The 22,912-nt window shown below is 37.8% G+C and overlaps 1 protein-coding gene across 1 annotated transcript in view; it reads right to left on the reverse strand.

The window, feature by feature from the left end:
• Window positions 1–61: 61 nt before the first annotated feature.
• LOC100546134 (serine/threonine-protein kinase D3-like) overlaps window positions 62–22,912 on the reverse strand; it is a 31,215-nt gene continuing 8,364 nt past the window's right edge. Inside the window, exons 2-12 of the mRNA XM_010706857.3 lie at window positions 20,138–20,276; window positions 18,330–18,461; window positions 17,495–17,652; window positions 15,171–15,360; window positions 12,335–12,412; window positions 10,998–11,181; window positions 9,178–9,301; window positions 6,296–6,373; window positions 4,624–4,900; window positions 641–693; window positions 62–281 (exon numbers count right to left, since the gene is read on the reverse strand). Coding sequence (XP_010705159.1) covers window positions 201–281; window positions 641–693; window positions 4,624–4,900; window positions 6,296–6,373; window positions 9,178–9,301; window positions 10,998–11,181; window positions 12,335–12,412; window positions 15,171–15,360; window positions 17,495–17,652; window positions 18,330–18,461; window positions 20,138–20,276 — 1,494 coding nt within the window. The 3' untranslated portion in view covers window positions 62–200. The remainder of the gene's footprint in view (window positions 282–640; window positions 694–4,623; window positions 4,901–6,295; window positions 6,374–9,177; window positions 9,302–10,997; window positions 11,182–12,334; window positions 12,413–15,170; window positions 15,361–17,494; window positions 17,653–18,329; window positions 18,462–20,137; window positions 20,277–22,912) is intronic.

A 22,912-nucleotide genomic window follows, 5' to 3' on the forward strand; every position in this document is an offset into this window, starting at 1 on the left:
AAAAAAAAAAAAAACCTAATTGTAAGAAATACTACAATCAAAATGCAAAGAGGCTATACCACAGTTATCCAAACCAAACTTTTAACAAGATCAACTTCACCAAGATACAGCTAAGCTTATTGATACAGCTAAGCAAATATGAAAAGGCCAATTATAACAAGTTTAGTTGCACTCCATCTTAGTTAAAAGCATAATGGATTCTACTTACCTCCATATACAATACCAAACTGACCAGAACCCAGAACTTCATCAGCAAATATCTGGTACACAGAGCTGATATCCTAATGCATGAAGAAGAGAAATCATAAGCATCAGGCATACTCAAAATGTTCATGAGCATATTAATTAGTACTGGCTAAGCTGTATTTAAATTTTATGTTAAAATATGTAAAGAATAATATCACTGCCCTCAAGGGAAGGGAAGAAGAAACTTCCTGAAGTGGTTCCACTTAACCACACTATATACAGAGACATACATTAACACAAACTAATAGTTGTGTCAAGTAAGTAGACTACCTCCTGTTAGGTACATAATATGGTCTTGTCTAGTTGAAATAACAGAGTGCTGCTTTCTCTGTCATAAACTGTTACTACCAATTACTTTAAAATACTCAGATTAATAAACACCATAAATACTCACCACATTCTCCTGGACTTGGCAATTTGAAACAGAGATGCTTAGAGATAAATCTTCTGTAATAAAGAAGATACAACAGATAAGAAAATAGAAAAGTTAAGCTTTTGACAGCAAAAAATTATTGACTTTTATCCCAATGAATGATTTTTATGGCTATTTTGCAAAAGCATCATAATCCAGAACTCAAGTTTCACAGACTGATTAGATGAACAACCCATGGAGTTTTGCTGAGATTATTTGTCCATTTTTGTCATATCACTGATAATAAAAATGATAGAACAGTATGTGAGTATAGACAATAGAACTGGAGAACCAAAAGCAATAGTAGTGTGGCAACTGTATCAGAGTCCATTAAACTACTAAAAATTTCTGGTAGTAATAGGGAAGAATACAGATAAGAGGATTAGGTGCATCCCCTACAGTCAAATGTGTGTGACTAATTTTGTATATCTTGATGCTGCACAAAATCTGTAATGTACAAGAAAAGGAAATAAATCAAACAAAAAAGGTAACAAGACCTGATAGTCAGAAAAAAAAATCCATAACATAAACAAAGGTTTTCGAAGTGTTTCACAGATATACTGTAGAAGCATTACCAATCTTTAGAATATAACAGCACATCTAGGAAGCATAATTTTCAAGTAAAAGTACTAAAAAAGGGTACACAATTTCTTTTCAGCCTGCAACAGATGATGACATGAGGCTTTCATTATAGAAATAACATTAAGATAAGCAGGCAAGAAAAGGCACGTGGAAACAGAAAGCACCTTTTTCCTTTGACTTCAAGATGGACGTCAGGCATCTCAGATAAATAGACACCTACTATTTCTTACGTTAATTAAAAAAAAAATACACTTATAAGGTGAATGCAGGACATACTACAGACTACATATTTTGAACAGAACCTTTATCACCCTTGGAAGAGCTTTGTGCTTTAGCAAGCTTACTGATGATACAAAGTTGGGAGTAGTGGCTGACACATTGGAGGGCTGCGCTGCCATTCAGCAAGACCTGGACAGACTGAAGTGTTGGGCAGGGAGGAACCATAATAAGAGCAAGTGTAGAGTCACATGCTACAGTATAAGTTAGGGGCTGATGTGCTGGAGAGGAGCTCTGCAGAGAAGGACCCAGGGATCCTGGTAGACAACAGGTTGGCCATGAGCAGGCAGTGTGCCCTGTGGCATTCTGGGCTCCATTAAAAAGTGCACGACCAGCCAGTCGAGAGAAGTTATCCTCCCCATCTATTCTGCCCTCATGAGGCCACATTTAGAATACTGTTTCCAGTTCTAGGCTCCCCAGTTCAAAAAAGACAGGGGTCTCCTAAAAGGAGTCCAGCAGAGGGCCACAAAGATGACTGAGGGCCTGGAGCATCTCCAGTATGAGGACAGGCTAAGTAACCTGGGACTGTTCAGCCTGGGGAAAAGAAGACTGAGAGGGGATCTCATTAATGTTTATAAATATCTGAAGGGAGGTGGGAAGCAAATGCATGAGTCCAGACTCTTTTGATGGTAAGTAGCAATAGAACCAAGACTAATGGTCTTAAACGTGAACATCGGAAGTTCTGTACTAACATGCAGAAGAACTCTATGGTAAGGGTGACAGAGCACTGGAACAGGTTGCCCAGAGAGGTTGTGGGGTCTCCTTTTAAATTTAAGACCCATCCGGATGCCTACCTGTGCAACCTAGTGTAGGGAATCTGCTTTAGCAGTAGGGTTTGACTCAATGATCTCCTGAGGTCCCCTTTCAACCCCTGCAATTCTGTGAACGCATACCCAATTTTTGTCACCAGTGCCTTATCTCAAAGAAAGAATGTATAGACTTAAGAAAGGAAATAATATTAGTTCTCAAAGGACTCTGAATCTACATCTGAAATACTAATTGGAAATACAGCTACGCACGTGTCTACTGTCTACTGCCTTCTGCTTGAAGTTAGTCAGGTCTGTATTGGAGAAATACAGAACACAAGGGAAAACAAAAAGAAGGCATGCAAAAATTTACCAAGGACAATTTGTTTCAACCTCACTACAGTTTAACTAGAAAAAAAAGTGAAGACATAGTTTTTGAAACTGTTTAAGGGAACACACTGAACTCCTCTCCACAGATAGCTACACAACACAAAGTATCTGCTTCCCCCCTTTAGGGAGGGATAGAGTTACTCCAAATCAGTTTTCTGAAGCCTATGACATGCACACAAACAAGGCCTGAAAGGCTGACATTTATGAAGAAAACAGTAATGTCAGAATTTAACATCTAATTTACATCAGGTAATAGCTTATGTAATTGGCTACTTTTACTTTACTTTTAATCTCCCGTTTCCAATTTCACCTCAGAAACATCATACAAAGAAACATCTCATCCCAAACACCAGGCAAAGCATCCAAAAGGACTCTTTCCTGTGAGTCAGAGTGGAGGAGTATCCCCATTACTAATGACTTGCTGGCAAAAACATGGCATAAACTGACTAGTTGGTGCCTTGTGGACATTTTGACACTACACATTTCCTGCTGCTCTATTTCAAGCATTAGCAATGCCCTGCTCTGGTCTACTCATTTAAGAGAACACATCGGAGGATAAAGAATTATTACTTTTTCTTTTTTTTTAATGTAAGTCCAATTTTCTTAATGGTTCTTGGGACACATCTGATGGCTCAGTGAGCAGGAAGAAGAGGTAAGGACATACAGTTTGTGGTCTTCTTAGAGTTAAGAGAACAACTGTCTGCATAAGAATGTAGAAATGCCGCTATAAATCCATGGTCGTTTCTTATACTTCTACAATCCTAATCATGCTAAAATACGTCTTTTCTATCTAGCCCATAGCTCTATTACCTCCTACTGATAATTTTTCATTTAAATTTAAAAAAAAAGGGGGGGGTTAAAAATTGGTTTTGGAAAAAGTAACTGCATTCAAATGTCTCCCATGGACAGTAGGCCTTCAGTTTTAAAGAACAGAGAGTGCTTCAGTACATAGGTGTTTGGTACTCATCTATGCAAATCTGAAGTGGCATTTTACATAGGTAAAAGGCCTGTTACAAGCTACCTTCTTACAGCTATGTTTCTTGACTATAGTTAATTAGAAATGCAAGTACACATATTTTACAGCTTACCATTTCAGACCACAGTTACATTCTCAGAAAGTGCCTTTACCTAAGATTAGCATTTACATGCCCTTAACTGTTGCTCTGATGCAGCATAACGAGATACCAGAGACAGAGAAACTAATCACAGGATCTCCTACAGAAAAAAAAAAACAAAAGGAAAAAAAAAAAACCCTAAGAGAAGATTAAAGAGTATCTGGAAGATGAAAGGAAACAGAAGAATGAAAACATAAATGTCAGTACAGAATGTGCATGACTGTTGTTGCAAAGGACAAGGAGATATCTAAAAAGAAAGAGCACAACATGTGCCTAGCAGAGTCTTGATAATGAATATGAATCCTACGCTAGAGAAAGAAGAGTAAAAAAGGCACAAAAGGAAGAAAATGTATTTTATATTAGTACTCAGAGCTCAGCAAATATTCTTTCCATCACTAGCAACATTTCCATTTCATCATCAGCTTCCTTCTTTCTCCTTAACTATAGATCTTTTTTTTTTTAAATATGGATGATAATGTCAAAAAGCATCCGATTTTTTGTACGTATATAAATAACTTGATGGAAAGAGATGTTTATCAAAGTTTATTAGAAATGTCTCAACTATGGTCCCCTTTTACATCCAGCAACTACGTGTGAATTCTTACTGCTCATATGATAAAAGTTCTGCAGTACGAATTAATGTGGGCAAACTGATTTTCTACTACTGCTTGCTGCTACAACAGATTAAGAGATTTGCCCATACACCCTCCATAAAACTTGAGTTTCTCTTCTTAGAAACTTGTGGAAGATTACAGACCCAATTCAGCAGAAGATAGACAAACAGACTTTTCTGAAATGGAATCTCTATCATTCACAGCTTCAGAACATGATTACAGCGCCTTGTCTGCCTGCTTACTGTGATCTTTTCCTTGTCCTGCAGCAGTGCAAACGCTAGCTTGAGGAGTGACTGGCATCAAGGCCTGACGAATGGCTTTCTCCCAGCCCTGAGCTACGTCAAGTCCAACTCCGGTGGCAGCAAGAACAGGACTGTGGTGACTGCTGCCATTGTTTTCGCCAACAAAGTACACCATCGTATCAGTGATGATCTCAAAACAGTATGGATTGCTGCCCTGCACCATGTTTGAAAAATCTCGAGGCTGAGTCACCTGGAGAATTTCTGAAAGTGGAATCTCCTGAAGAAAAATATTAAAGATTAAAAAATGAAAATGCATATAATACTTTAACATACTACTGTACAGAATTTAAAATGTTTGCAGATAAATCAAAGCAAATATATCAAAATAGCAAAACACCAAGCTTCATAACTACTGTCAAAATGTAGACAAAGCCTTACCCACCCACAGCTCTCCAAATTCCTCTATAGATGCCTAGAGAGCCCCACCACAGTTCCCTCTATACAACCACTAATCTCTACACAAACTGCGTTCATGTTCAGCATAAGACAGCCCATCATCCAGCATACAGGTGATGCACAACTACAGAGTGACTGTTTCCCACCGCACTCATAGATTATACAGCTTAGCCAGAGAAGAACACAATAGGGAAAAAAGAGTGACACATTAGGAAGAGGATGTAGTTGTGCAAGCTGGCCAGAAAGTATTACTTCACATTTCTGAATCAATTTTGGAAAAGATTATTTTTCATGTAAATATGAACAATTTCTTTCAATTTCTCTACCTCATCAGTTTAAGAGCATGTTACACAGCAGCATTGGGGAACAGATCTGAAGGAAGGAAAAGCTGCAAGTTCAAGCTAGTTGGAGGAGGACACTCCACATATATGGAAGGGCTTACAGGTGCACATCACTTGCAAGAGTAGTGAACAAGCAGGTGAACACTGGGCTGGCATTATGAGGTTAAGAGGCTGTAGCTGATTAGGATGAAGAGCAAATAAATGTAGAGATAACAACTGTGAATGCTTTTAATAGCAAAGACAAATAATCCAAGATTTAAGCAGTAAAAAAAGGAGGGGCGAAGGGGTAAGTCAAAGGACTAAAAGCAGTGACAGGACGGAATAACAAGCAAGGAACATATTTTACCAGCTGTGTTTTGAATGCACGGGGCAATATACAAGTATCAGGGAGGTCTGAGAAGAAGAAACTGCATTGGTCAAGATAGGAATGAAAAGGATTTGGGCAAGTTTAGCTGGGTGTACAGAGAAAAGGCTTGATTTTAGAGATGTTATAAAGGATGAAACTGCAAGATTTGTACCCTCACCTAAAGGTGAAAGACAAGAAAGGGAAAAATCTTGTTTATACAATTGTAGACATTTTCTGAATATTCTACCACTGTACACACTACTCTATTTGCAGCATAACATACTTATAGCGAAGCTTCTTTCATATAATGCCAGGCTGCACAGTAAATTTCCCTCTAAAATTTGCTCTCAACTTTCAGTTGTACAGTTGGGAAATAAATAAACATGCAACTTTCAATCACTACTTACTTTTTCACTTTAAAAGATGAGGAATTCACATAATATTTATTATACTACTTGGAAACAGTTACTTCAAGCACATAAGACCTCTTAAGTAAATCAAAACACAATTATTACTCATCATGAATTACCTTGTAATATTTTGTTCCAGATTCATTTTGAAATAGCGTGAGGCATTTGCTGTCCAGTCTCCAGTAATGTCTTTTCCTCTACAAAATGCACAGTACAAAAATATAAATTATTAGGAATACTTATGGTATCCAATTATTTAGAGAAATTGTTTAAATAACTAAGATAATCAAATGATGTTAATCTACGGTTCCATCTTAGACTGGATACATGAAAAACACATTTTGGGAATACAGTTATTTGCTTGCCTTTTTTTTTTTTTTTAATTCAAGAATAGGCTCAGAAGTATCTGCACAAACCATTAAAAAAAAAAAAAATCACTTACCTTACAGCAACAAAGGTGGTAACAGTTATCTCCTACAGGAAATAACTACCGACACAAGTTTCACCCTATGTGCACGTGCTCACAAAATCTGAATTATTTTCACTTAGCAACAACTGTGGGAGTTGCTATTCTCCCTTCCATGCCCTCACACCAACATGAGGTGGGTTTAAGAACTGAGCAAGTCTAACAAGTCCTCCATTCTTTTGTAAACAGAAAATTCTGGAGGTTGGATGTGATGATCTCTAGAAGTCCTTTCCAACCTCTACAAGTCTGCAATTCTAGGTGGTTGAAGTGCACAATGGCAAAAAAAAAAGGTAGGCAGATTATGAGAGTCAAGTGAATAATCTACCTTAGGGAAAAGATGAAAAATTAAGATAAAAATCAAGACAGATTATGTAGCCACTTTTGAGAAGTCTCCATCAATGAGAAATATGTTTTCCATCAGAGAATAATATGCATATACGTTCTGGTACATAACTGCCTAATAACCTTAAGCGTAGGAACATTCCTAAAAAATAGAGAATCATCTGAAAGCTATTTGGACGTGAAAAGCCATGTGGCTATATGGATCTAACTGATTTGCTTGCACCAAGCTCATATAGTTAGAAACTCTTTTTTTTTCCCAAAGAAAAATCAAAGGCCCTTAGCTTTGGACAAGAATGACAATGCTTAGAAAAATAACACCCTTATTATATCTAATACAGAACTTAAATGATTTCAATCTTAGGGAAGTTAAGACCATCTGTAGGAGTTAGGTGAAGAGAGCTAGGACATGAATAGATTTAACTAAATGAAAGTTCAAGCCAGCACCAAATGGAAATTGGGTGAAAGTATAAGGGTGAACTCATCCTTTTAACATATATGCTTTTTAAAAAATCATAAATCAAGGAAGGCTTGGAGTATTTAAGGAACACGTTGGTAGGTACTCGGGAACTCTAAATATGCTTCTAATCTATACTGAGAAAGGAAGGGCTCAGAATGAGAAAAACAAGAATACAGATGATGCACTCCCTATAATGGGTGAAACGCTTTGTTATCCAGGCTCAACAGAAAGTATGCTGAAATGCTGTTAGAATGAACCTCTTTGGAACTAATGGAAAGTCCAAGTTGTGACAGGAACAAGAAATAGTTTGGCTCTGCTAAGAGAGAGCGGACAAGGGATACAGCTGATTCTGCAACACATAATACAGAAGCTTCCTTCCACTAGGAAGCTCTCTGAAATCTTGCTTGGCTGAAGGTATCTTGCTTTGGAACAGAAAACTTTATTTGCATCACCTTTTTGGTAGCTATCATCTAGATAGCAGCTTTACTGATAGATGGGAAAAAAAAAAAAAAAAATCTATCTAAGCTAAGGTGTTGTCTGAGACAATGCCAAAAAATAAAAATTAAAAAAAAAAAATCCATGGAAAAAATATACTGGTTGTGTCAAAAGACAAAAACAGAGCCAAACACCAGGTCTGCCCTGAGTACTGCTTAGAACTACTCATCTTCTGTTATTTGGCTCTAATTTTTCATAGCAAGCAGATGATAATTGTGCCTATTAAGGAGCCTACACAGAAATCACACCTGAAATGTTAGATATTTACTTGGATTTGCGATAAATGTAACTAGTTAATACAAACTGTACTTTAAAGACCACTTGTAATTGATCAGCTGACAAACACAGGAAGTGAAAATACTGGAGTACCCTGAGCTGTCTATGATTTCAACATAACTGAAATAAACTAAACTCCCAAATTCCCTCTTCTGACAATGCCCTTCACAGGGACAAAGAATGCAGGAATATTTATGCTGCCTTTCACAGTCTCAGTGTGACAAACTGGGCTGCATGAGCTGTAGGAACTTCTCAACTTCATTCTTTCATTTCATCTATCAGGAAGTCAATTCATTTTCTTGCATTAGATAATTCTCCAGAATCTGGTTATTCTCATCTTCTTTCACAAGACAAAAACAAAACAAAACCTTGCAGGGAACTTGTCTTAGAAGGTTCAATTAATTAAGAGATCATTACTAGTAGCACTGCAAACAAACAGTGTTGGCTTTGTGGAAAATGCTTACAAACCCAAGCTAATGCAACCAAGCCACAGATCTTTATTCCACTAACATGAAGAGAAATAGTGGTTTTGGAATGGGGAATAGTGTTCAATAATGCTTACTGTGAGATAGAACAAATTGCTAGAGGAATAACGGGCTTCCACATCTACACACCAAATTTACTAAATATCTCTATCAATGGAATAGCATTGACTGTTTCAATACTCGTCATTTTATAACAGAATTAATAAACAGAATAAAACCTCCAAATGGGAAAAAGCTAAGTCCAGCTGAAATCTTGAACACACTATTGATTTCAGATTGATTAGAGATGCCTCTTTTTCTAAATTGAAAAGTGCTGATAGATCGTCACCTCAAAGATTTCTCCACTGCATCATACTTCCTCTTAATGAACACTATTGCTAAGTTATTTCAGATGATACTGTAAATCAGATTATCTAGACAACAGAAATAAAATACAGTGGTTTAGAGAAGTTACTGTAGGAAGAAACCAAAGTCACTGACCAGATTGTCTCTACTAGTATAGTGGACCATCCATCCTTCCTTCACCATCGTACTGCTCTTCCTCTTTGTATGCTTGATGGACTGTACAACTCTCATGAGAGGAATATTATTGCTTGTTGAGGGACTAAAAAAGAGAAAACAGTTAACATTTAAGCTAAAATATAAGAGTACTACAATGATAATGGTACTATACATCTAGCCCAAAATTTTCAGAACAGGCACTTACTCTTCTCTTCTAACTTATTTCACTGATAGATGATATGAAATTTGAGCTCCCACTAGCTCTTTCAATGCAAGTACTACAGTGCTTGTATTACATTACAGAAGGCAAAGGAAACACACTGAAATGAGACACCTACACAAATAATCCTTTTGAAACAATTTACTGCTTGAATCTTAATCCAGCGTAAAATTAATTAACATTGGCATTTTTACTATTTTCTCTTGCCTAAGTCAAGTTAATTATTTCATAATATTACACTAATAAAGCACACTTTCAATTTATGAAAACAGAAGAGTGTTAATTCAAATAATACCTGAAAATTTAAATCAATGTCATTTGTATTAACTTTCTTGCAGACAAGGAGTTGATAATCTAACATTTTGACAATCATTAATTTAACATACAGGTTTCAGTCCTGCTCAGTATGGAGTGAGCCACCACGTTATCTGCTTAGTACAAGAGATCCTACACATGGTGCTAGTAGAAAAATTTGTAATCACATGAAATCATGAGGAGAATTTCAAATCAAAACATAAACATGCTTTAACACAGTGCAGTCATGTTGTAGAAGTGGCTGAAACAAGACATTGCACATGCCAGAAAAGAATTGCTTCGATGCTATTAATAAACAGAAAAATTCTACCTAGAAGTAGAACACAAAAAGATGCTACTTCCAACTTAGGAAGTCCTTGAGCTATAAATCATTGAAAGTTACTCTTCCCGAACTGTATGTTCTTCCTGTTCTCATACTCTTCCGTACGTATTTGCCATGAGACACTGGGTTAAAATTACCTCTGTTTGACCTATTACAATTGCTCTTTTATTTTTAAGAATGACACTAAGAAAATTAGAATGATGCTATTCAGAATAAGAATTTCCCCAGGGACATGGTGGAGGCTTTCAAAATGCAATTGAAGATAATCACATCTAGGCTACCCTTTCCCACAAACGTTGGATCCTCTGGGGTCCCTTCCAACCTGGCCTGCTCTATGATTCTATTATAATATAAAAATTAAAAAGGCTAAACTTGATTAAAGGAACTATCACTGGAAGCGTTCAAAGTCAGGTTTGGACAGGGCTTTGAGCAACCTGATATAGTGAAAGATGTCTCAACCCACAGCAAGGGGCAGGGACGAGATGATATTTAAACATCCCTTCCAGCTCTAACCATTCTATGGAAAGTTATCTGACGAAAGAATTCAGAGAATCACATCCTAGTTAAAGCAATTGGCTACCTAGAATAAACTAAAATATAGAGTTATTACTCTAGAGTAATTATTTTTAGATCAACACTTGTGCACTAGTAATTAAAATAGGCTGAAGTCACAAAGATCTTTCTCACATCTTTGCCTTTAGCCATACCTTTAACCATGGTTCGATAATTTCATTTTATTTATTTAATAACATTCATAGCACAGCACTTTCCCAATTAGAAGAGAACATATTATTTTAATTTACTTATGTTTCAGGTTTGTGTAAAAAAAGGAAAAAACACACAACTTAAAACTGGACTACTCAGAAACGCTTTACTCGAAATTTTCCTTTAGAATACTGAGGAAGATACATCCAGAGCACAAAAGTTCACATTATGACTTACCTGATGGTTTTGACAGCTTCTTCATCTTTGTCTGTATCAAGGTCAGATGGATCCATAAAAAAGATTTTGTCTTCTGGAGTTGAGGACTCCTCAGTATCATCCAGACCGCGACTACCATCACTATTCATTTCACTGCTATCAACCTCCATTGGCAGGTCCAAATCCTGGCCTGGGCTAGCAGGTTCTGGGAGTAACACAGGATGCAGATATTATTTTAGAGCATAATTTTAAAAAAAAAAAAAAAGGCAAAAAATTGTTCTCCAGTTCACACTTATGCAAATAAACATCATAGTGCAATCAGAATATAAAAAATCCTCAAGATTTTGCTAAATGATTCAGAGTGTGCTAATGAACATTATCAATTTGTTTTTGTTAAATACCAAAGTAAACACAATCAAAACAACACTCATACTGAAAGATTCATGGTGAAATTCTCAAGGCCTGAACTTGCATTTCACTAAGAAACTCTGCTCCACAAGTTATCAGCCCATCAGTAGTATTCCTTCTAAAATATAAATTAAAATATAAACATAAAGGACAAAAGTTATTTTCTGGTTTGCTGGGCTCTCTCCAGTACATTCATCTCTCTCTTTAGCTGGGGAGCCCAGATGGAGACACTACTTCAGGTGTGGCCTCAACAGGGCTGAGTAGAGGGGAAACATCTCCTTTTCAGCAAAGCACGACTGAAATGACAAAGAGACTGGAGCATCTCTCCAATGAGGAGAAAACTAGGATTGTTCAACCTGGAAAGAGAAGGTTCAGGAGGATCTCATCAATGGATAGGAATCAATGCAGGAAGGGTACAAAGATGTCAGAGTCAGGCTCTTTTCAGTGGTAACCAGTGACATGACTAGAAACGGAGCACATGAGGCTCTACCTGAATATCAGGCAACACTTTTTAACTGTGAGGGTGTCTGAGCACTGGCACAGGCTGCCCCAGAGAGGTTGTACAGTCTCCGACCTGGAAATACTCAAAAGCCATCTGGACACGATCTTAGGCAGCCTGCTCCAGGTATCCCTGCTAAAGCAATCCCAGCCTTTCTTCATAGAGATGCTCCAATACGCTCATCAACTTCACTGTCCTTAGGTGGACTCTCCTCAGAATGCTCATGCCTCTCTTGTACCACACTTCACTTGCCAATGCTGATGAAGTAAAACTGAAGTCACCAAAATAAATTTCACAGTGAAATCTTAATTCTCAGTAATCTCAAGTAAAGGAACTTGAAAGGTAAAATAAAAACAGGTAAAATAGTCAAAGTTGAGGACATCTAAAGCTGAAGGATCTTTTTAAGCCTCCAAAGACTTGCCAGTACTTGAAAGCACGTTTCTCATCTTACCTCCATTGAAAACCACCTCTCCAAGACAGTCTTTAGGTACTTTAGATGCACAGCGTTTGTGACAATTGAATCTGCAATCTAAAACAAAAGATAAATAAGCCCACAATAGCAGAATTTTACTCCTTCTCAAGGAGACACATTCTATCACAACTTCCATCACAAGCTTCAGTTCAGATGCACACATTTGCATATACAAGAAGACAGTACTGATGAGATCACCTCCAGAAGGAAATGGACAATCTTGTCCCAATGTCTTACGATGATTTGCCAGTCCAGTGTACTATGTCAGCACTTTCCCTTCCAGGACAAAAGTTCTCTAATCTCTAGCTTTCTTTCTAGCTATTTTTTTCTGTTATGACGCAATTTTTCCCATCCTCTAGTCTGCTCCACACCCTTTTTTCCATTGCTACTTGTTTCAAATGTGTAATCTCTATCATTTTTCCCCACTTGCTGCCTAAGATTTGCAGCCATCATAGCACTAGGATCACAATCCTAAACCATTAAGCAAGAATGCTTTGCAGTAAATCTTAAAGTTCAGCTCCCCTGTCATTCAGATCATAGATTTGGCCAGGCAACAATGAAGCTCCATTTCTGCCTGCCCTAATTTCCTTGGACAGCAAGCTGACAGAGTAAGATACATCAAGTCAAATGTGGAGATAGAACACTAACTTGGATGTGTGCCATTTCTGCATTTGAGTAGGCAGTATTTGATATCCAACAGTCCAGCACACATTAATAGCATTACAGGAATTTCCTTTGTTAGTAGCATCACCATAATTTCCAACCACATATCCGCATCATGAATTTTAAACTCTCTACTGTCCTCACTGCTGTTTTGAAACTGATAATTTAGTCCCTTTTTGCTATCATAGAACCATGAACAGTTTAGTTGAGAAGGAACTTTAAAGATCATACAGTTTTACTACCCTCACCACCCACAAGCAAGCACATCTCTCACTAGATCAGTTTGCTCAAAGTCCCATCCAACCTAGTCTTGAGGACTCCCTGGGATGTGGCATCTGTATTAAATCACAGTAACCAAATTGCAAAATACAGGATCTAGATCTGACTTGCTAATCAGAAGCTCGGTGTACTTTCCTTTTAAACACAAAGAAATTATTGTCTTCCCATTTTAAGTAGCTGAAAAGCCAAACCCTGAGGCCAGCTACAGTTCTGTTTACTTTCCAAGTGCCTAAGAGGAAGCATTCAAGAAAACCAACTAATCGTCCTTTCTATAGCAGTGTTTTCAGTCTGTATTATGGAATATGGTTATTTCACTAGCCTGAAGGGTGCTGGAACAAACAAGATGGTTCGGATCCTACCAGGGAACTACTAAAAAGACTAACTTATTAGGATTGACTCACTCATAAGGTCCATAAAAACACAATCTCAAACAGTTCCCAGGTCTAGTTCATAAATTAGGGCATTCCATGACACTGTTCCCAAGAGGCAGTTTGCATACAGCCACTGAGGGCTGGAAGGCTACAAAAATTTGTATGTGAGTGCAGGCCATTTTGTCCCAGTTGACTTCATTTATTAATAAAGTTACAGCATTAGCCCCAAAGATCAACTCAGAGTTCAAATTCAAGTCTGGAGGAATTAAGAAATCCAAGGCTCTGAGATACTCAGGAATGTAAGACTGCTGAAAGACCTCAAGCTTTGGTAATGTGAACAAAAAAAGTCAGTGGGAAACAGTAAAAAAAAAAAACCGAAGGAAAAAGCAGTATGAAAATGTGTTGATAGTTTGACATCAATTGCTGATATATATATATATCATCAATATATATATATGTGTGTATATATATATAGCACTACGCTGCTTAAATGAATATCTCTTAATATACCTATTTTTCTTCTGTGTACAAACATAATATTTTTTCTAAGTCACTTTCTATACCTAGACACTATTTTCTACAAAGAGTTTCCTGAGAATGAAGTGGCAAACCCATTTGTTCAGTTGGATATGCAATCACAACGACTGGAAATGGTGAGTAATTTAAAACTGCAAAACATCTTCTGTAGGCTTCCTTATTTATTTACTGCAAGTATCCAGGAGATATGGTGACTGAAAAGTCAAACAGTTAGGGATGCAGACTTCGAGCAGGCTACAAAAACTGCAAGTTAATAAAAAGTAAAATGGAAAAAAATAAAAAATAAAATGGAACTACTCCCCATCAGCAGTATTTTTAGTCAGCAGAGAGTTATCACAGATATAAGCCTACACTTTTTGCTCTAAGCAACCTCTTCCAATGTGTTAATCTTTGGTACTCACATTTGATAAACTCGTGACAGAGAAATGAAAAATCCTTACCATATTAACTTTTAGGATTCTCCACTACAGTTTTCTTTCCTGCAACAAAGCTAACAGATCTGTACAATCCAGTCATGAAGAGGCAGAAGAAAAGCACAATGCCATAGTTATGTCCTGGGATAGGCATGGAGGAATCTGAGAGCTGAAGTCATGAACATGAACACATGCTCAATAAAAACCACCTGAGGGAGCCTAATCTAGTTCAGGAAAGGTACAGTCCTTGTAATTTTTTCCAAAAGATAATAATCACTATCCTGTATTAAAATAATGCAACAAAAGATACTGAAGTCTTTAGTGATGAGTGTAGAAGACAGACATTTAACAAAGGGAAGGATTTCCTGTTTTTATTAATAGCTTAGAATTCTTGTTGAATTATGGTGTTTCCATTCCACATGTGATTAGATCTCAGTTTTCATAAAAATATATAATGCAAATAGGGGAGCCACAACCCTTTCCAAAAAATGTATTTTTTTCAAATATTATACTGCTCTGATTCATATCTGTGGTGGAAAAATAAGTGCATACCTTTACATTGCATTCCTTGACGAAAAAGGCCCTTGAGAAGCCGTTTGCAATACTGGCATATGGTGGGACGAGTATAAGAATGAACAGCAAAGGTGTGGGGAACCTTCACTCTGCAAAGCACCATCTTTTCCATCCAGATGGGACGGCCACTCCAGGAGGGAATCCTTTTACTAGGTTCTGGACAGCAGCGCTAGAATAGAGAAGGTATACACATAGGACTTGCACCAAAAGAATTCCACCTCATTAAAAACAAAAAACAAAAAACAAAAACAAACAAACAAAAAAAAAGGTAGTAGATAGTGACCAGATGAGAAAGCAAAATTTGGCCACGAGGCCTCTGACAATATTTAAAAACAAACAAACAAACAAACAAAAACAAGACAGAAAAGCTTTGCGAAGCACAGGAAAGTTTGTATGAATATTTATTTCCACAGGAACTAAAATCCCAAACAACGTTAAAATTCATTGATGATGGGTTTGGTTGGTTTTTTTTGCTTTTTAGAGCAACCTGGTAAGGTTCACAAATAGCATAGACAGATCAGCATATACAGACCCCATGTAGATACTAAAAAGCCACTATTAAGACTCCCCAGAGCCTCCTCTTCTTCAAGGTAAACAGCCTCAGCTCTCTCAGTCTGTCCTCGCAGGGGAGATGTTCCATCCCATGGATCATTTCTGTGTCTCTCTTCTGGATGCACTCTAACAGGTCTACATCTTTCCTGTACTGAGGATTCCATATCTGGACACAGTATTCCAGAAGAGGTCTCACCAGCACAGAGCAGAGGCGCAGGATCACCTCCCTCGACCTGCTGGCCATGCTTCTTTTGACGCAGATACAGCTTTCTGGGCTGCAAGGGCACACTGCTGGCTCATGTCCAACCTACCATCCACTAGTACACTCAAGTCCTTTTTGGCAGGGCTATGCTCTATCCTTACATTCCCCCAGCTTACACTAATATCACAGGTTGCTAAGAGCCAGGTGAAGGACCTTGCACTTGGATTAGTTGAACCTCATGATGTTCACCTGGACTCACTGTTCATACTTCTAGGTCTTTATGAATGGCATCCTCTCACTCTGGTGTGTCGACTGCACCACTCAGCTTAGTGCCATCCAAAAACTTGCTGAGGGTGGACTCAATCTCACTGCCAATATCACTAATGAAGTTAAAGAGCACCAGTCCTAGTACTGACCCCTGAGGGACATCGCTTGTCACTGATCTCCATCAAGATGTTCAGCCATTGATCACCATTCTCTGGGTACAATCTCACAAAGATTATCTCATCCACTGATCAGCCCACTCATCAAATCCATACCTTTCCAATTTGGAGAGAAGGATGTTATGTGTGACCATGTCAAAGGCCTTACTGAAGTCCAGATAGATGGCACTAGTGGCTCTCCCCTTGTCCACTGATGCAGTTACATCATTACGAAAAGCAACAAAGTTGGTCAGACAGGGCCTGCCCTTGGAAACCAAGCATCCCTATCACCTTCCACTTTTCATATACGTTAGCATAGCTTCCAGGAGGATCTGCTCCGTGACCTTCCCCAGCACTGAGGTTAGGCTAATATGACTGTAGTTCCCTGGGTCATCCTTTTTACTCTTCTTAAAAATGGGTGCTATACTGCCTTTTCTCCAGTCACCAAGGACTTCACTTGATAACCAGGACACAATTTAGTTAAGTGGAAAAGACTCCTTTTATTCTTTAACGAAAGTGGCAATGGAACAAGTGCATCTAATAACAGTCTGCCCTATCTCATAGGTATATCCAGTGAACTCTCAGCAATCGGAATACCCATCATAACAAGTAACTACTATGAGTGATGGTTTTACTGTATGCTCTTAATCCCCTGCACCCTACCTTGATAAAGTTGGTTTCTGAAGATTTTCTCTGCAGAAAGCTTAACAGCGTACCAGGAACATTCTCGCCTCTCCCCAGATAAAAGCTTACAATTTGTTCTGATTTAGCCAAACAATTATTCTATACTGATACAGTAATTACAGAATAAATGTGTATTACACAAAGGCAGCAAGGTATTTTATCATTCCCAAATTCAAGGTTCTCATAGCTCACATAACCACTAGTAACAGAATAAGAACAAAGTAACACATAACTTATCATTTCCTTCCATTTTTCATAATAATAAAGTTATCTGTAAATGTCTCAGTCTAGGACTCAACAGAGATTTAAAAATTAACTAAAACCAATCACAGTGGTTAAGTCCAGCTCTCTCATACTCATTTTAACCACGTACAACACTAGCTACTTCCCCTAAGATAAAAAGTTTTAAAACCAGGAATTGTTTCCCCTTTCACATTACATACCTCTTCTGAAGCAGAGGATGTGTATTCAGCTTGTGCTGGTCTTGGAACTGAAAGCCCTGCTCCTGGTAAAGACACGTTAGACAGACGCCTTTTTCTCACTCCACTACAGTTATTTGGAATCTTGAAGGCACACCGCTTATGGTAGTTTAATCCACAACCTGAAATAAATGATTTTTCAGACCAAAATAAAATAAAGTAACAAAAATAGTATCTGTATTTTGATAAAGCAGTTGAAAAATGGGATGCAAATGAATGGTAAAGAAACACACTGTTCTGTTAAACTCTCTTATTTTAGTGCTCTTGATGTGATTCACGGAAGCAGGTTTTTTTGCACTGCTGGCTTTATTTACTGATTTCCAGTAAGTGCAGCTCTAGAAACAAGGTATAAGACTCTGAAGCAGCTGATCTCCCTTCTCTCTTCTCCTCCCACCAGGAGGCTTTCATCACTCTTTTGCTCTGGAGAACAGGAGCCAAGGAGCAGGGTTGGTACCTGTCAGCAGGCTGCAGAACGTTCTGCAGCCAGCTGGATGAAGGCCATAAGCAATGGGATTTCCCTTCAGGAGTCTCTCCAAAGAATGTGCTCCTTGTGCAAGGAACAAGTTTGTCAGCTAGATATTTATTCAAAGCGAGAAACAAGTACAGTTCTTCAATTGTTTGCCCAAGGTCACACAAAATTTGCATTAAAGTCAGGATCAGAATTCGGGTTTCCAGATGCAGACTTCCAACGCTACTAAACATTATGTGCTTCCATTCTGAAGATGCATTTTCCTCTTTCATACAAATGTGGATACAAATATCCACAACAAAAATACAATAAAAAAAATCACAGACTTACCTTCACATTTCAGTCCTTGTCGTACCAAACCCCAAAGCATCTCTCCACAGTAGTCACAAAAAGTAGGAGCCTTGTAGGAATGCACATAAAGCGCATGAGGACGAATCTGGAAATCTTCAACTGTAGCCAAAGCTTTTAAAAATTTGCAGAAAGTTATGGTACTTGTCATAAGATCAAGAATATATTATTTCCACATACTCTTGTTATAAAATGGCACACTCAAAGAACACTAATGAGCTGTTTACATATCAGTAAATTGTATAACAGTATGCTGTGTAACATTTAAATACACATTTTGTGTGGAACACTCTATTTTCAGAAAGCTTGTTTATTAAGGAAAAAATCCATCAGACTTTGTAGGCTGACAGCCACAACTAATCAACAGTCTGAGTTGGAATAAAATATGCAATTTTCAGAGTTTGTTGTTGTTTTTTTTCTTTTTTTTCCATTTCATGTTTAAAGGGAAACCTCCCTCATTAAGTTAAGAAGGAATTTAAAAAAATACAAATGAGCTTAGAGGTAAATAACTGTTAAAAAGTTAATTTTCAACCTGTTAAGTAATTTACAAAATTTTCAATCCAAGGGCAGGTTAGACTTCTATCTTCTACAGGACTTTCTCAGTAAAAAGTTATTAGATTGAACTTGTCCAAACACAACTATGGATAGAGTTTCCATGGAATACTGGAAACTTCACTAGACCTCTTCTGTTTCTTAAACAAGCACTAATACATTTAAAATGAGTTTTTGTCCTCTTTCTCTGGAAGAGAAAAACTGAATTTATGGCAACATTATGTTCCTCTAATGGCTATTATTATTTGATTTAAATATATAGTAACACTTAATATTCAGATTTCCATGTCTCAGTTTAAAAAAAATCGTATTGAAAGAGATTTGTCTTCAAAATGCCTCAGATACTCATGGTCTGTCTCTATTTATAAGGAAACTGTCAGAGATTGTCATGAAGAGACGCACAAAAGTTTCCCCAATGTGCCATTAACCAGAAGCAATGAAAAGCTCAAACCAAGATGATCAATTACTGAACATCCTAAACTTGCCTAGAACAGTGGGTCCTGAACTGCAGCCAAGAAACTCAGCCTTATGACTCTGAAAAATCACACTTTACTGACCCAAGTAATAAATCCCAATGCAGCCAAGACTTCTGTCTTTCTAGAATGCAGCCTCAGTCTGGCATTCATTCCTCAAAGCCTTGAAGAACTGCTCAATACTGGTCCAGCTTCTATTTGCAATTTAACTAGCAAGTAGTCTACAGCTGACTTTTAGTTGACTTCAATGGAGTATTTCTGAAGCACGTACAGTCCAGGTTAGCCAGGGTACTACATGTCAATACCACTGCTGCTACAGACTTCATCATTTCAAAGAAACACTGCAGTAACTCTTAAGACTGTATTCTCATGGGTATGATTCAGCAACTGCATTAATATGAAGCTTTTAAAAGCAATACAAACCATCAGTGCAAAACCTACAGACTGAAAAAACTGTCAGATCTAAGCAAAAGAAAACCAACAATACCACTGAAAAAGCAAATCCTGAATACTACCTGCATTTCACCTTCAACAATTAATAAACTCGAAGATTAAAACACAACGATGAAACAACAACAAAACTTAGTACTGATGCATCAGTACCACTCCGATTTTCTTGGAAATCTCCACCCCAAAACACTGACCCTGTATGAAACTACTTAATCAAAAGAGTTCAAGGCAAGCATGATACTAATAATCCATAAGGGCCCGTTTTCTTTTCAGCAATTGAATAAAGTACTGTTCCACTGTTAGAATTATACCTACCAGAGAGAACAACCTCAACAAGATCGCCCTCGTGTATCTCTTCTGCTGATGTAATCCGTTGCAAAATATTATCTGAGTTCAGGTCATGGCGGAAGAGGAGAATTTTGTCATACATGCCAAAAAAACCACACTCTGGAAACTGTAACAAAAAGTAAACTCCAAATTAACACATGATTTTTGCTAATCCTATTCATAAACTTAACATCTTTTTCTTTCTAATAATAGCTACAGAACTTCTGTGTTTTAAGTGTCCTAAAGGGGGGGGAGAAGGGGGGAAAAAAGCCTGATCTGCTTGACTTATTTTTGAGGAAATGGAGCATTTGGGGTTTTTCTTTGGGTTTTTAATCTCTGACATGCGTAATCAGTCTGGCCAACCTGAAAACCAACACAGATCTTTAACTCTGCTTATCACCACCTACAAGCCTCACTTTGCAGACATTCTGAGCAGCCAGGCAGTCTGCTCCAGACACTCCAGGAGCACCTGCCACATTTCCTTAGAGAGGCAAGCAAAAAAGGCTCCATGCTGGCATTCCACAACAGATTAGATTTGCAGACGCATGAACTAAATTCATCCCAGTGTCAGAGAGTAATACTCCAAATTCATATAGGAAACAGATATGGATGGTTCCACCCTGGAAATGTTCAGGGCCAGGCTGGATGAGGCTTTAAGCAACCTGATCTAGTGGGAGATGTCCTTCCCTATAGCAGGAGGGTTGAAACTAGATGATCTTAAAAGTGTCTTCCAACCCCAACCATTCTATGACTCTATGTAGTACATAGCTATATTTTCATGACATTTCACTGAAAATAGTTTTCTTATTCTGTATTTGCTCCGCTCTCTAAAATATTGGTGAATGTTATTAACTTATTAAAATGAACAGTTTAAAAATTAACAGACAGCTCACAGAGAAAAGGGGCAGGAGTAGACCCTGGAGAGCAATGAGTATCAGCTTCTTTGGCCCTTTTATTTAATGCAGAACTCAATCAAACACAGGAGTGCTTGACAGATGACAGGAAGTGTGGGAAAAGCATAGAATAGCATACGACAAATTTTCAACTGATTAGGTAGCAAACAGACTACAGTTTGGTAATTTAGAACTTGCATAGTCAGTAACAGGGTCTAAACTGCATGAAACCTGTGGTGTATCAATTGTCCTCAGCTGAAGTAGCCAAAGACTTGTTTCTATCAAATCAAACACATAATGAAGGTATCCGTCCTGCCCATTGTTTTCACACTCCCTTCCCACTCAGAGAGAAAATAATTTCCTCTTTCCGGCAGCAGTTTCATCCAAAATATTAAAGTGGCCCTCTCTGTTTTGGTGTGCACGTCCTGTACGTTTTACAAACTTTCACAATAGGCTTCTGTGGGACTCAGAGGCCTTGAGGGGCTATTTTACATTCCTCACAAGAAGGTAAAAGGGTTGCTCACTGTCCAACTACTGCCTGGACTCCAATGGCCCCTTATACGAAATCACAACAGATTTTCCTCCAGTCCCACATATTTGTAAATCTGGCCCTCCTGTAAAGCTACAAAGCCTTCCGTGTTCAATTACTAAGAAAGTACGTTATATTTATAGGATTTGAATGTATGCTCTGAGGTATTACTCCTTGATTTCATACATACTGCTCAGCCATGAATCATATTTAACGTTAGCATCAATAACAGAAAGTTAACACATTCATGCTGCATTCAATTTTATTCCTCAAGACGACTTCTAATTATAGCATACCAACTGCACCACGTTGCTGACTAACAACTCCAACAAAAGGGAGAGAAAGTTAGCACAGACAGAAGCTATCAGCCTGCAGATAAATGTGATACTTCTTATTGACACTGGTAGTTAACTTCAGCTGTCAGGAGGGACAACTAATGGTTTAGAGGTGGTCTGAACTATTGCCTCTTTGTTCTCAGTTCACAAACTCACCTACAAACCACAAATGTTATGAACATAACATATGGACATAACATCACAGATCTGTGATATTTCACAGATTCAAGACCCTTCCTTGTGATAAAGATACATCTCTTTTTTTCATTCCTCAAGCCCATAAATCTATCGTGCAGCTGCCAGAGCATCCCTACACGCTGGGTGTAGGATATTCCACTCCAGTAACTAGAGATCACAATCACATACATTTCTTGTATAAGCTACAGATGGATAGTTAAATCTTCTTTGTGACAGCAAGTGTAATCATTAAAAACACAATTTACTGTTACATTCCTTCAAAGGTAGCATCAACATTAACTCCAAATTTTGTAAACACCACTATAGCATCTGTAACTAAGGTCTGAGTTTCATGTACTTTGCACACTTAAACTCAGTTTATTTTTATGGAATAAAAGTACTGTAAGAGAAAAAGCAAAATCACCCACTAAAGACTGCTAGAACAGTTGGCAACAACATTCTCAAACAGTCCTACATTAATTAAATTGACCTTTTGAGCTGTTTGTTGGGAGCGCTTATGATACTGCGGTTACATGTTTTACTGCCCTCATCTCTCAAAAAAAGAGTACACCTACACAGGGATGAAATGACTTGTCTGTTTTCACAATCATAATATTGAACCCCATAAAAGATAATACCTCTATTTACAAACACCATCCTGATAAACGGCAAAATTACAATCCCGGGCCGAACAAGACTAGCAGAATTCTGTGCTACCAGGTATTGCAAGTTGTCTGCATACAGCTGCTGCAGATGCATGAGACAGACTTCATTCAGAACACACTTCTATACATTTTGTACAGCCAAATTGTTGGAATACCTATGTATC

Source organism: Meleagris gallopavo, chromosome 2 (genome assembly GCF_000146605.3).
Source record: "Meleagris gallopavo isolate NT-WF06-2002-E0010 breed Aviagen turkey brand Nicholas breeding stock chromosome 2, Turkey_5.1, whole genome shotgun sequence".
In the NCBI taxonomy this organism is placed as follows: Eukaryota; Metazoa; Chordata; class Aves; order Galliformes; family Phasianidae; genus Meleagris; species Meleagris gallopavo.